The sequence below is a fragment of the Rhyacophila brunnea genome, unplaced genomic scaffold (genome assembly GCF_057557595.1).
Source record: "Rhyacophila brunnea isolate RB1 unplaced genomic scaffold, BYU_Rbru_1.0 scaffold_19, whole genome shotgun sequence".
Lineage (NCBI taxonomy): Eukaryota > Metazoa > Arthropoda > Insecta > Trichoptera > Rhyacophilidae > Rhyacophila > Rhyacophila brunnea.
In genome coordinates, this window is record NW_028232848.1 from 30,287,881 (window position 1) to 30,301,354 (window position 13,474).

The 13,474-nt window shown below is 42.6% G+C and overlaps 1 protein-coding gene across 4 annotated transcripts in view; it reads right to left on the bottom strand.

Moving 5' to 3' along the window:
* ash1 (histone-lysine N-methyltransferase ash1) overlaps positions 1 to 13,474 on the bottom strand; it is a 178,227-nt gene that overhangs the window by 14,102 nt on the left and 150,651 nt on the right. For all 4 annotated transcript variants that reach the window (XM_085945867.1, XM_085945870.1, XM_085945868.1 and 1 more), the window contains 4 exons: positions 12,885 to 13,127; positions 10,742 to 10,865; positions 4,155 to 10,344; positions 2,581 to 2,777 (listed from right to left, as the gene is read on the bottom strand). In XM_085945867.1, the coding sequence (XP_085801993.1) occupies positions 2,581 to 2,777; positions 4,155 to 10,344; positions 10,742 to 10,865; positions 12,885 to 13,127 (6,754 nt within the window). The remainder of the gene's footprint in view (positions 1 to 2,580; positions 2,778 to 4,154; positions 10,345 to 10,741; positions 10,866 to 12,884; positions 13,128 to 13,474) is intronic.

Below are 13,474 nucleotides of genomic sequence, written 5' to 3' on the forward strand. Positions count from 1 at the left end.
TTTCATCCCCTCGGGCGAGCGTTCTACGGGTCAAAAATCCACATATCATTTTCACTATGAGATTTGGACTTAATTGATTGCCCCGCGAAACCGCAAGTCGCGAGAGAGCTGAAATCAACGGTATTCGATAGGCGCGGGCCGCCGGCATAAATCGTCTTTCGCGGCATCCCGCTGAGAGCGATATTTCACTTAGCTCTCCCTACAATGAATGCGTTTTTTAGCTTGTATTGTACTTTTAGTTTTTAATTAACCAAGCGAAAACTCAACGCATCGAAGAGTGTGATACGTCAATCTGCTCGTCACCGTTCAAGCTAGCATATGAGTATACACCCTGCGATGTAAGTCTCTCCCTGGCTGAGTGGCGGGAGCCACGAGTTCGGACCTATGAGTGGGCCGCCCACGCGCTACGTGTATATTTATGATAAAAATTAAAATTATTAAAATACTAGGTCTTATTCTCTACGTATACATATAAATGTTATATCTAATTAACTTATATTTAAGGCGCTAAAATTAATGGAATCTGACCTGTTTCTGAGCTCTATATCTCGCGAACCTCTATGGTTACGCGTACTATGGAATAACTGAAATCTCCGCGGTCCGTAGACGCGTACGTCATTTCAAATTTTACGTTGATCGGACACGCGCAGCTCTAGCTATCATTAATAATGTGTTTGTATGGAGATCTCGCGGCCGTCATGAATTGCGTAACAAGGATGGCGCTCCACACATGAGCCGGTCGGCTGCGGTCGCGGTCGGGATAGGGAATTGATCCAGTTGCGCAAGGGAGACAACTGTCCGGTTACCGACTGGCGAACGCAGCGCCAAGGCCGCTCATATGTTACATATGAAGCGCGATAAAAACCGCGGGCAATCGCGCGCGGGATGCGTGGATTACGCGTATGGTATTAATAGGGGAGTGATGAAAATTAGAAGTCAGAGGTATACAGTACCTCGTGAGTGGTTTAGATGCTATGTAGATGCTATGTACAGAGCCCAGGTCTAGACCGATTCTCGTCTAATTAAATTAATTAAAATATTGATTAATTATTATCTAGCTTCATTTCGCGGATCGAATTATGTTATCATTATACTCTAATTATGGGTACAGATTTATATACTAATGTCGGTTTACAATTACACACGCTGACAATACCTAATCATCGCAATTATACAATATTAGATCCATTTGTCTTAATGACATTATTACATTTACTCGAAGTCCAATACAGTATTATGCTAATTTAATATTTATATACCTATCAAATATTTATTTAACATGGCAAAATATCTATTACTAACATTATATACCTATTGCTACCATCTTAATTAGGACACATAATCTTCGTACTGCCTCTTATTAATTGGATTTTAATTACTACTTTATTATTACTCCGTCGTTATTTACATTCTTACCATCACTCTTCATGGTCCTTATGACCGACTTATCTCATCTACAGTTCACCCTGAGGAGCAGTGGGACCTGCTGGGGCAACTGTAGGACTTCCTCATACATCATATATGGCTTGTCTTCGTCGAGGGTCGCAAGCTTATTACTTTATAACCGGTGGTACATTGACTATTTTGATCAGATCGAGCGATTCGATGGTACCACTCCTTATGGGAGTGTCCTCTCAGGAGCACACTAAACGTGTTCGTGACATTAGGTTAGTTATCTTCTTTCAGAGTAAACCTTCAGTGGTTTCGCTGAAACAAGTTCCATTTTGGTATGGAAGAGAGGACAACAAGCTGCATAATCACAAAGTTTAGAGGAAAATTAGAGGTCCCTACAGCTCTAATCCTAGTTTAATCCATAACATCATTTCATTATTTTTCTTGATCGGAGATAACTCTGAAAACTTCTGAATCAATTCTGTATATGTACAAGGCTATCTAAATTCCAAGTTAACACAATACCTGCTGCATATGCGCAATGCTTAGTAAATAATTATTGTTGTATTATTAAATAATGGTTTATAATACAATGACACATTTACTTTGTATCTATTGCATTGTATATTCTGCATTCTATAGAAGTACGTAAGCTTTTCAGCGTGTAAGACAACAACTTTCACAGCCCAGTAGCACCATTGTCGCGATGTAAGTATTAATTTTCCAAGTGATAATAAATTATTGTCCTCTATCTCATTCTATCTAGTTAGTGTGGCTACCGAGACTGCCGTTAAGAAACGTTACATTTGACAGTTCATACATCGAAATAGTTAACTCTTGGAATGTGTCATAGCATTTTTATTACTATTTATATCAATTTTAGAGTTTAGTGTTATGTTGGAATAGAACTGCAGGTATCTTTTTGTCTCACTTTCATAAACATAATATTATACTTAGGCTTTATCTCTAATCAAAAAGGTTGTCTATAATAACTTTATTCCCAACATTCAATTGATAACTAGTGAAATCGTTGGATCTAATCAGGATATAGACAAAGACGTTTTACATCAGCTATGTCTTATTGAATTCTGGGTACAAGACGTTTTTTCCTATTCAGTGGATAACTCCATAGGTTATTGACAATCATTGCAAGGTATTTAGATGATCACAATAGGTGTGGTAACTTACTGGTTCTGATTTTGCGGTAATTCCACGATGGCACAGGTTGATTGTACTGATGCTGCCACCAGATGTCGTAAGGCAGGGTGAAATGCAACTTGCGCTGTCGCACCCAACGTTCACAGTAGGGAGGAGGCGCCACTAGTCCGTTTGGATGATCGGCCGACTTGTATACCAGTTTCGCTTTAGGGTCCACAGGCTTAGGGCTGGAAAAAATACAATTAACACCATTAATGGCTCAACATAAGATTTAAAGTCAGTCTACAGAGACATCTCTGAATACAGTAGACATTGACAACATTAACAAGTCGTTTGAAGTTTGTAGTACTCAAGAATTATAATTTAGGACAGGATTTTCAATCCCAAAGGGATCAGTATTCTCAATGCAGATCCCAATTCTATTTCAATACCAAAACCTTTTACCACAAAGCACATTATTTTCTTCTTATGTTTGAGTAGGAAAGAAGTTTTATGGCTTAAACTAAGTAAAAAGTACTAGATGATCCAGTGACCATGAGAAAACAATCTTTAAGGTAAAATCCCTAGTACAGTGGTTCTTAAGCTGGGATCGGTGAGTCAGTCTCAGGGGTTCGGCGGAAGTCAAGACACACACCCGACTCATGATTCGTGATGACACGCCCCACTTGGCCATCATTGGCTGCAGGTGATCACGCAAGAGCTTGCAAAGTCTCTCGACGGATACTTCCCTTCAAGAGAGTCATATCCAGCATGGGTGAGACAGCCGTTCATGTTTTGTGTTGAGACAACAGATTTCAATGATGAATACCTGATGAAATCATTGAAATTCAGCAAAGCCAGGTTCAACAGTAACTCTTCAGAACACCAACGTTTTGGTGTCACCAAATGGTAACGTACCCTGTTATTGCTGAGAAAGCTCTGGAGATTTTCAAACCGTTTGCTACAACATATCTTTGCGAGTAATCCTTTTTGAGGATGCTGGACATAAAAACGAAGAAAAGGAAGACTTTGTTGCGAAAATGACATGAGAGTGGGACTTGCCAAGGTGAAGCCGCGCATTTCTGAACTGGTCTCTGAAAGGCAACAGCAGAAGTCACACTGATTTGCAGTAAATATTCATTATTATGTTTTTGTTTTTGTGTGAAAATCATGTTTTAATGGTTTTGTTCTTTGAACACAGTGATCTTGTGCACCAGTAAAATATATACCTATGTTTTGAATTTGAAAAAAATCATATTTTATTTTTCCAATTAAGAAGGGTTCGGTGAATGCGCATATGAAACTGGTGGGGGTCAGTACCTCCAACAAGGTTAAGAACCACTGCCCTAGTATTATAACAAAAATAACAGTTTTTCCTTAATTAATTAGGAATTTTAAAATACAGCCAATGTAATGTTTTGTTAAAAGAACGGATGGACGGAGACTGGATGCTTTTGAGACGTGGCTATTATATTGGCATACCATAAAGAAATCTTGGCCTTATCACATTAGCAATGAGGGGGTTTTCAAGACGAGCACAAGACAAAAGAACTTGGAAGTTCTATCAAGAATGTCAATGATATGCTCCGCTTAGGAGAGAAAATGTCATAAAGATAAATACTCACTCGTTGACTTTGTAGTAATCGGAGAATAGTCCGGCGACCAAATACTTCTTCTTAACTTTTGGATTCCGTTTTGTAGATCCTTTCTCTCTCTCGCTCCTGTACCCTCGTTCCACGCTGCTTGCCGGACTATCGTCTCTTGAAGACATGATCCTCTTCTTGCTAATGATACTCTTGGACAAGACGTCGATACTTTTCTCGAAGTCGATCTCTTTCTCCTGAAGCGGTAGAGGATCGTTCTCCAAACAGTTGTCTTGGAGGTGTTTGACGGTTTCCACGGAAGCGTCCCGGGACTTGGGCGACTTCTTGATTGTTTTGACAGTTTCCAGAGAGCTGTCGCGGGAGCTCGGTGACATGTCACGCAGTCGCTTGACGATATTGCAACTCCTGGATTTTCTTCTTTGAACTATTCTTGGTGCAGCTGATGAATCTCGTATGGCACTATTATCGGTTTCTTCCGTCGTATCATTTGAAGCGGTATCTAATCGACTCTGTTTTAATAAACCTGCATACTTAGTATTTTGTTTGTTCTTATTTACAGTGGAAATCAAGGGGGCGTCATCTGTATCGATACTGGTAGGGGTGTCATTCCGTCTCGTTAACCTTTTCATTAAAGTATTGTCACCAATCACTACAGTGGCTTTAGATTTCAACCCCCGTTCAATAATCGCCCTTTTAGATAGACTGACATTTTCAATACTGTCACATGGCGAAACCTCCCTCAGTTTTCTCTTCGATCTGTCAGTTTTTTGTTCTAAGCCGCTGTTGGGTCGTTCCGATTTAAAGTTGAGCAGACTCAAAGGAATGCTATCCTCGGGGTCGTTACCAATTGACCCCGAAGACAATGGCGGTAGGCTATCAGTTTCGCTGAGAATCTCCCATTTGGCCACCGAATCCAGCATGGCAGGCTCCGTATTGATAGTCAGCGGAGTTTTAGTCGAAAGGCTGATATCAGGGATGTTTGCTACAGCTGTGACGATAGTCTGCGCAGACGATGACAAAGTTGCAGGCTTTATGATGGAGATATTATTATTATCAACAGCCGCTTTTCCTTGTAACCGTTCAAGAGCGATCACCGAAACCCGGCCCTGCTTGGGACATTCGTCTTTGTTCAGAACCACTTTCAACTCTCCGTGTTTCTTTCTAGTGGTCCGTTCCACGAAAGTATTGGTCGCTTCGCCTATTTTGGGTACTCTGTCAAAAGCAGAGGAGCTTTTAGAAACGAGATCGGTGGCTAACGGCACTAACGAAACCAGAGGAGCCATATTATTCTCGTTAATTAATTCATCTTCAGCGGAAGTGGGCGGGTTAAACTTCTTCTTCTTTTTCTTGATACTGGGGAATCCGGTTCTGTTAATTGTCTTTCTCCTTTTGGCTCTCTTCTTGAGAGGTATCGATGAATCTGAAAGACGAGACAGGGGAATATTTTCACAGTTCTTAACAGCTATGTTTTCAATTTCAGAAGGCTTGATGATTTCTGACTTGGGTAATTCATTAGGCGCTCTATCTTGCTGAATTTTATTTTGCAGCGGTTTCGATACGAGTTTAAGTTTACTTTCTCTCAGAAGATTTGCGCCAGACTTCTTTTTCTTTTTATCTGCGGACTGACTCACAGCGCTATCGGATTTCTCTTCTGAATCGTTTGAATGATTTCTTTTAGAATGTCTCAAATTGTGACCGCTCTCCTGAATCTTATCTGAGATAACCGATGCTATAGATTCCACCTTTTTGGACTTATCCGAATTGGGCAGCGACACCATGGGAATTTGATTTTCTCCTTCCAGACTGACGCGAGTGACTTTGCCACCGTTTTTACTATCGACAGGTTTACCCGAAGCCTTTGAACCACCTTTCGCAGAACTGTCCGATATGACATGATTAACAGAAATAGATGACTTAGGGATCTGCAATTCGATGTCCACTGACGGCTCGAATATTCCTGTAGGCTTATCATAATTATACACGACCGTCTCTTCGATGAGAATATCTGTACCCTTGGGTAATTTCTTCGCCTCAGCTGGTAATTTGGCCTTAGAAATCGGAGATTTAATAACAGTAGCTCTCGTACTGATGGCTGTGAACCCGTCTTTGTACAATCTGGACCCTTCGAGAGATTTCTCATGCGGATCATTAGATCCGGTCTTGCTTCTCTCCAAGATCCGAGACTCGATTGATTTCCTGAGATTGTTGCTCATCAGAGTGTCAAGGACTTTAGTCGCCGAACTGGGATTGATTTTCGAGACCAAGTTGCTCGTCAATCCTTCCAGCCTGTTCTTTTTGCGAGTTATGATCTCGGACTTCTGAGCAGGAGGCAGAAGATTTTTACTCATAGATCTCGACGACCCAGATTTAACACTATCAGATTGGGAGCCGCTGTCTTTATCATCCCTCTTAGACTCGCTATTGCTCGAATGTCTGTGACCGTGATCATCTTGGTTTTTCGAATTTTGTGAATCAGTCAATCTGCTACCGGATCCCTTATCGTTGGTTGTATTTTTATCCAAATGTAAGACTTTATCGTCAGATAATTTCTTAGACAAGCTCTGAACAACTAAATCGAGACCGGCATTAGCGAGCTTGTCAACCTCGAGTCGGTGTCTCTTTTTGGGTGTCACAACAGGTGGAGAATGTTTAGTTCCAGCCGCATTGGCAGGTGATCCCGTGGAAGAAGCGCTATTAGCATTCTTATTGTCTGACTTAGACCCTGTAGTCTTTGAAATTTCCGATTTGGAATCTTTAGAGCCGACCTCGCTCTCTTTGGTTTTAGGCAGAGACTTTTCCAGATCGTGAACCATCCTGTTGACAGCTTTCAATTTTTCAGACGCCTCGTATATCTTCTTGGACAGCTCGGAATGCTCCCCGACAGGTTTTTTGATAGTAAACTCGTCGTCAGTCCCAACAGATGCAGGGGAAACATGCAAACTGTTGCAGTTGTCACCCGAAACGTCAATATGTAGAGGCATAGTTCCGTCAGCGGGCGATGACCCGTTTTTGCCACTCTCTGAATTGGCATGGTGTTCTTGATTTTTATTGCTTGCATCCTTTTTGGCTTTTTCTGTCGCCGCATTCATTTTCAGGTTCGCTTTGGAAACAGGTTTATCCTTGGATGGGTCGTCTTTCAAATCCCCCGGGCAGTCGGTTTCCGTGCACAAAAATGGATCCGAACCTTTGGCATTTTCCGTCTTCATGTCTTCCACAAACTCCGTGGCCACGAGACTGAGGCTCAGAGAATTATTAGTGGAAGGATTAATATGATAATGCCTCTTCTTCAAGGGCAATTTGTGTTCATTGGCGCTCGTGTCTTTCTCTTTGCCTCCTTTGCTTTGAGATTCTTGAAACTGTTTTTTATGTCGACGCTTGGAAGTGGGTGTGGCCGCTTCGGCGTTATCTAATCCTTTCCGTTTTTTGGATGCCCGCTTGACTCCCTTGGCCACGCTTTCAGGGGCGGTTTTATCCCCAGAAATCTTTGACTGCTGGGCGGTTGGCTTAGGAAAGGCGTGGCTGAGTTTCATGAAGTGACTGATAAGATTTTCCATTTCCTGGCAGAACTTCTGGTCGACGACGCCAGTGGCTGATTTGGCGCACACCTCTCTAGTGCGGGAGGCTGACCGGGAGCGGCGCCGTTTTTTGGTTTTCTTGGACTTATGGCGATGGCGCTTTGACTCCGCGCTCGACTTGCTGGACATCCGGGACAGCCTGCCGTTCGACTTCGGAATGTGACACTTGGTGGGGGTGATGACTAGTTGAGTTTTGTGCTTTTTCCAGTGAGACGAACTCTTCTTCTGAGGTTTCTTGACATTCAGAAAAACATTTCTGCTGAGAGATTTATTGGGCACATAGCTGCTCTGGGACTGCGGAAACAGATTGACGACCGGCGTGGGAGATTTTTCTTTCTTAAACACGGGATATATAGTCTCGGCAGGCTTTTGAGATTTCTTTGTTTTAGGGGAGATGTTACGGCAAGGCTGTTTTACCGTGTTATTGTTAATAGGTATACCCTTGCCCGTCAGAGGCGAAGAAACTAACATAGAAAAGGTATCATTTCTGGGCGTAGAAATTGGAGGGCAGGCAAATTTGTGAGTGAACGCTGACATATTGGATGTGAAGAGAGATCCGAAAGAGTGCCTGTTGGTTTTGTTGAATCCTAATCTATTGTTTGAGTTGAAGAGGCCGTAATTTATGAAATCCGTATTGAGCCTAGAATTCGAGCCGCTGAAGACAGGAGCAGGGGCGAATAGGTCAACTTTGGTGACAGAGGGCAAGGCCAGAGGGGTCAATCTGTTGGTGAGGCCGAACGTGATCTTAGAAGAGGCGGCGCCGGAGTTTCGGATCCCGGTGAACTTGGAGGGGAGATAAGAGCTCTTAGTTCGGCATTCTGAGTCGGAATCACTTGTGCTGTGTCCCAGCGTAAGGCAGCTAAAGGTCTTGTTGGCCAGCAACAATATCTCCTGCTCTGACACAAAGTATTTCTGATTCTTGTAATAGCTCCGATCGCGCACCGACCGTGACTTCTTCAACTTCCTCATCTTGCGCCTCATGTTCCTGACGCTGTGATCGCTTTTATATCCCGACTTGTCACTCTTATATCCTGACTTGTGATCTGTCTTGTAGCCAGATTTGCAACAGTGATCAGATTTGTAACCGGACTTAAAACCGTAGTCGCTCTTGTAACCAGATTCAATGATCCTGCTACAGCTCTTGTAAGATTTCACCTCGTGGTCGCTCTTGTAGCCGGAAAGGATATCCTTATACTTGAGGTTGAGGTCGATCTCCCTCCAGCTGGGGTCAAGGGGGTCATCTCCGGCGCCGCCCTCTTGGTCGCTGCGGTTGTCCCTCCAGCCGCTAAGGCTCTTGCCGCTCTTCTTGGGCATGGCAGCTAACTTGTTGAGGTCTTTTCTCTTGGCGTAAACTTCAGAAAGGACACTGCGGTTGGCGAGCGCCTCATCGTCGCTGTCCCCTGAATCAACAGCGGGCTTGGTCTTAGGCGGTCGGCCCGGGCCTCTTTTAGCAGAAACAGTTTTGCTCTGCGGGGGCCTGCCGGCTTTTCTTCTAGGGGGATAGAGCACCCTATCTGTGGCATACAGCATTCTATCGAGGGCGGCGATATCTAGTTTGTTTTCGTTCTTCTTCTTCTCAGCCTTTCCGGATTCCTGTCTCGGAATCGGCGAAGGAATTTCGACTTTGCAGTCACTGATTGCGGCCAAGGTTTTTCTTCTGACACTAGCCTCACTTGACACGGACCGGTCTCTCTTATCGGGTTCCGCTCTGCATTTAGACTTGGAGCGGCTCCCTCTCTTGGGGACGGGGCTAAGCTTAGCGGGGAATTTACTCTTCGCTGGCTTCAGGGAGCCGTCTTCGGATTCGGTCCTCCTGGGTGAAGGCGATGGCGAATTATGACTGGAGAGTATTCCCGAATCGGGTGACACGTTTGGGGGGTCATTATCGTGACAGAATGGATTGGCGGCGATGTTGTCGCAGGTGAGAGGTATCTTTTGCTCGGCAGTCGGGGCCTCCTCCTTTACTTTCCTGGGCCTCCCTCTCTTCCGCTTGACGTCAAAAAACGAATTCTTACTCTCAGTGTCCTGAGATTCGCTCAAATTTGTGCAGACGGCATCAGCCTTCGATCTGACAGTCGACAGGGAAGCATCAGACGCTTCCAAATCGCCGCCGGTCACATTTCTAGCTACAATATCAGCACTTGAAGTTGTAATATCTAATGTCATGAAGTCGCTGTTATCCACACAATCATCCAAGCTTGGTGGATTTTGAATTAAAATTTCTACACTGTCGGTGACAGAAGATATCTCGGCCAGGTCTCTATTGATCTGGGATAGCTCTTCGGTCTGCTGCGGACTCAGTTGCTGATCAGGCACCGTCAAGTGCTCGGATGATAAAAAATTCGGTTCCATCTGGTCGATCTCTGATATGGGGCAAGACTGGGTGAGGACGCAGTCCCCAAGGCCCTGCACTTTTGTCATGTTGGTGACGGCCGCGATGGGAGTGGTATGGCTGAGGAGTTGGGTCTGCGCCACGAACTCCTGGAGCAAACTAGATGCGTAATGAGTGGCCGATGGATGACTCATCTCCTGACTTGTGCTTTCGTTTTCTGAGCTGGAGCTGTCTGCCGTCGCCCTTTGGATTGCCGCATTCACCAGTTGCGGAGGCAGCTCCATTTCACTGCTGGAACCGTCACCTAAAAAAGTGAATAAAAAAATAATTAAAATTGTTAACTAAATTGTAATAACTACAATTCAGTTTAAAGCGTGTGCATGATTCACATCTTCTCTTTCTCACACTCCTGCGGCAGGCCGCGAGTGATGCAATGCAAATCAAGTGATGAAACGAGGTCACATGGGCCTATGGTTAATTTAAAAGAGGACTTGCAAGTAAGATGGTTAAGAAAATACAAAAGGAACGGTTAATGCTTCCTTTTCAAAAGCTCTCAAAATCTATTATATTATAACTGAATGTACCACGCCTTTTACATTTTCACAGCTCAATTCCTATGGACATACGGTGCGATCGACTAAAATCCAGCCCCTATCGATGCATTGGATATGTCTGTAGATGAGTATAGATTGTTTTTGTACCATTCTCTTGGACAGCCTTGACGTCAGGGTTCTGAGATTGGCCATCCGCGCCGAAGTCTGTGAATCCCGCAGTGTAAGGCTGATGCTCAGGAAGAATAGCCGCCAGGTCCTCTTCATTGATCACCTGCAATAAATAACCGTGAAAGATTAGTCATCATACTTTGCTAAGAAGCATTCTTCAAAGCAGATTTACAATAGATTAACCCATTCACTGCGTCCAACGCAACTGGCGCGTTGCCCATCAGGTGGCCATTAGATATAATTAGCATGTTATTTAATGTGGTAATTAAATATTAATTAAAAGGTCGAATGGAGAAGAGCGAGAAGAGATAAATAGTAACATTCCATCCAATGCCCAATAGTAGTCCAATACGTAGGGCACACTAGTCAGTAGTCACTGTGATATTTATTTTAAAAAAAACACACACACAGTGACATCAGTATTGACAGGTGACTTGACGATACTCACAAATAGACTTACCATACGTCCCGGTTTGACCGGGATCGTCCCGGTTTCACCCATTGGTCCCGGCCGGTTTGGAATTTTGTCCCGGCTGTTATTCCGCATATAAATGATTGGCAATAATACATTATTATGATTGGCCGTAGACAGAAGACGCATTTTGTAAGTGTTACTAACAACACTTCAAATAGAAAAGAAGTAAAACTAGCGCTTGTTGTTGTTATATACTTTTTACCATTGGAAGTAAAACTGATGGATTTTGAGTCTCTTCACGGAGAGACATAGGAAATTTGACTGAAAAGATACCTAATTTGAACAGTGCGTTATGAGATTGATAAAAAGATTGCATTTTGTAGTGACAATATTATATTATAACACGAATTTAGGAGCCGACTCTAACAAGTATTTGGTGTTAATATCGTCGGTATTGGATGTGGAGCACATATTGTGCACAATAAATACACTTCAATCTGATGTGGATGGTCTGCCAATTGAAATTGAAGCTCTTGTTTTGATAATATATAGTTCGAATAACTCAATTGACCATTTCTTTTTTTATGAGTAAATGTTAAAAAAAGTTCATTCCAGTGGGAAGTATGACTAGTACAATAAACAAATAAAATAATTAAAATTTCTGCTGCAGCAGAATTCTTCTTTTAATAATAAAACAATTTTTAGTGGTTAAATTTGTTTCTTTGACCTATCTCTCATTCTTGTCCCGGTTTAGAGTTTCATAATTAATGTAAACCTACTCATAAAGGTAAATAGGTGCTCTTGTATAATAGCTGTGAGACGTGTCATCAGACGAAAGCTCAAAGGATTTGGAGGTGCAATGGATCAAGGCACAAACGCTGGATTCCATGAGCAGATGGTCAGTCGTTTCGTTGCTGTGATGTGATCACAAAAAGACCATGTAGCTGGGATATGTGCTTTAAATGCTGCCCAAGAGTATTACACTCCATTTCTTCAAAGCATAGGTCTTACGGAATCCATTGCAGTGGATGACCCTTCTTCACCCTACAGCAATGTATGCCTTCCCCGGGGTAGTTTCAGCCATTCACAAAGCCAACCCGAAAGCTATTGCATGGATTAATTGCCTTGCCGGTTCCACTGCGACCTGTTACATGACTAGTTCTGTGATTTTGTTTTTGGGAACGGGATTTGAACTTGTAAACACTGTGATCCGGGCGCCAGCTAGTAAATAGGGCACTTCATTGATACATTGATTTAAAACATAAAAACCGATAGCCTTTGATAAGAATTTTATGTTAAAACTACTAGTTAATTTTGTCATAATTAGATAGGATGCCAGTAGCTTAATTGGTAAAGCACATTGGTGCGAATCCAGTGGTTACAGGTTCAAGTCCCGTCAGTTGTCATAATTTTTTAACAATTTTTTTTCTAGTAGTAGAGTAGAAGTTTTCAATGTATGTATGTTCAATATAAAGAATGTTAACATTCTCAAATATTGTGAATTATTATTATTATTATTATTTCTTTACTTAGTAATTATTTTACTATCACCATATTATATAATATATACCTTGCAGCAATGATACAAGAGCAATCTACATGTTACAGAAGTGACATGTAATTGGAGAGAAGAAAAACGTGACACTGGACCGAGGCAACTTAAGCAATATTATGATTTTCCTTATAATGAAGTAAGTATTCATTCACCTGCAAGCTGCACGCGGCCGCGAGAGCCGCGCTGGAGTCGGAGCCAGATGACGAGGAGGAGCTCGAAGACGACTCAGCATCGGAGGAAGAAGACTCGCCAGAGGAGCTGGCCGCGGGGGAGGAGTGGCGCACTGAACTGCCGCCGCCCCCCGCCCCACCGCTGCACCCTCCCCGACCACCCAGACTGCTGCTGCATGACGTTTCTTCATCACCGGTTACGAGGCTCACGTTTGATTGGATCGTCTGGAAGAAATGGAAAATAATATGGTTAGTATTTCATTTTGGTGGAATATATGAAAGTAGATGTGCGAAGTAGACATTAGACATAGACGCATTATGGACGTGAAATAGTGTGTGTTGCAACCTTCAATACACCAATATTAAATAAGCGTCAAAGTTTCATTCTTGAATTCATGAATTTTGCCAAAATCAGCTATGAAAATTGAATTAATGTTCATATTGTCGCTGAAACTAGAAAATTGTGTAACTCCAAAAATACTACTTTACAGGAGAGACAAAAAAACATTATGGTTTCGTATACAAATATATGGTTATGGAGTTAAATCATCCATGACTTAACGTTACATTTT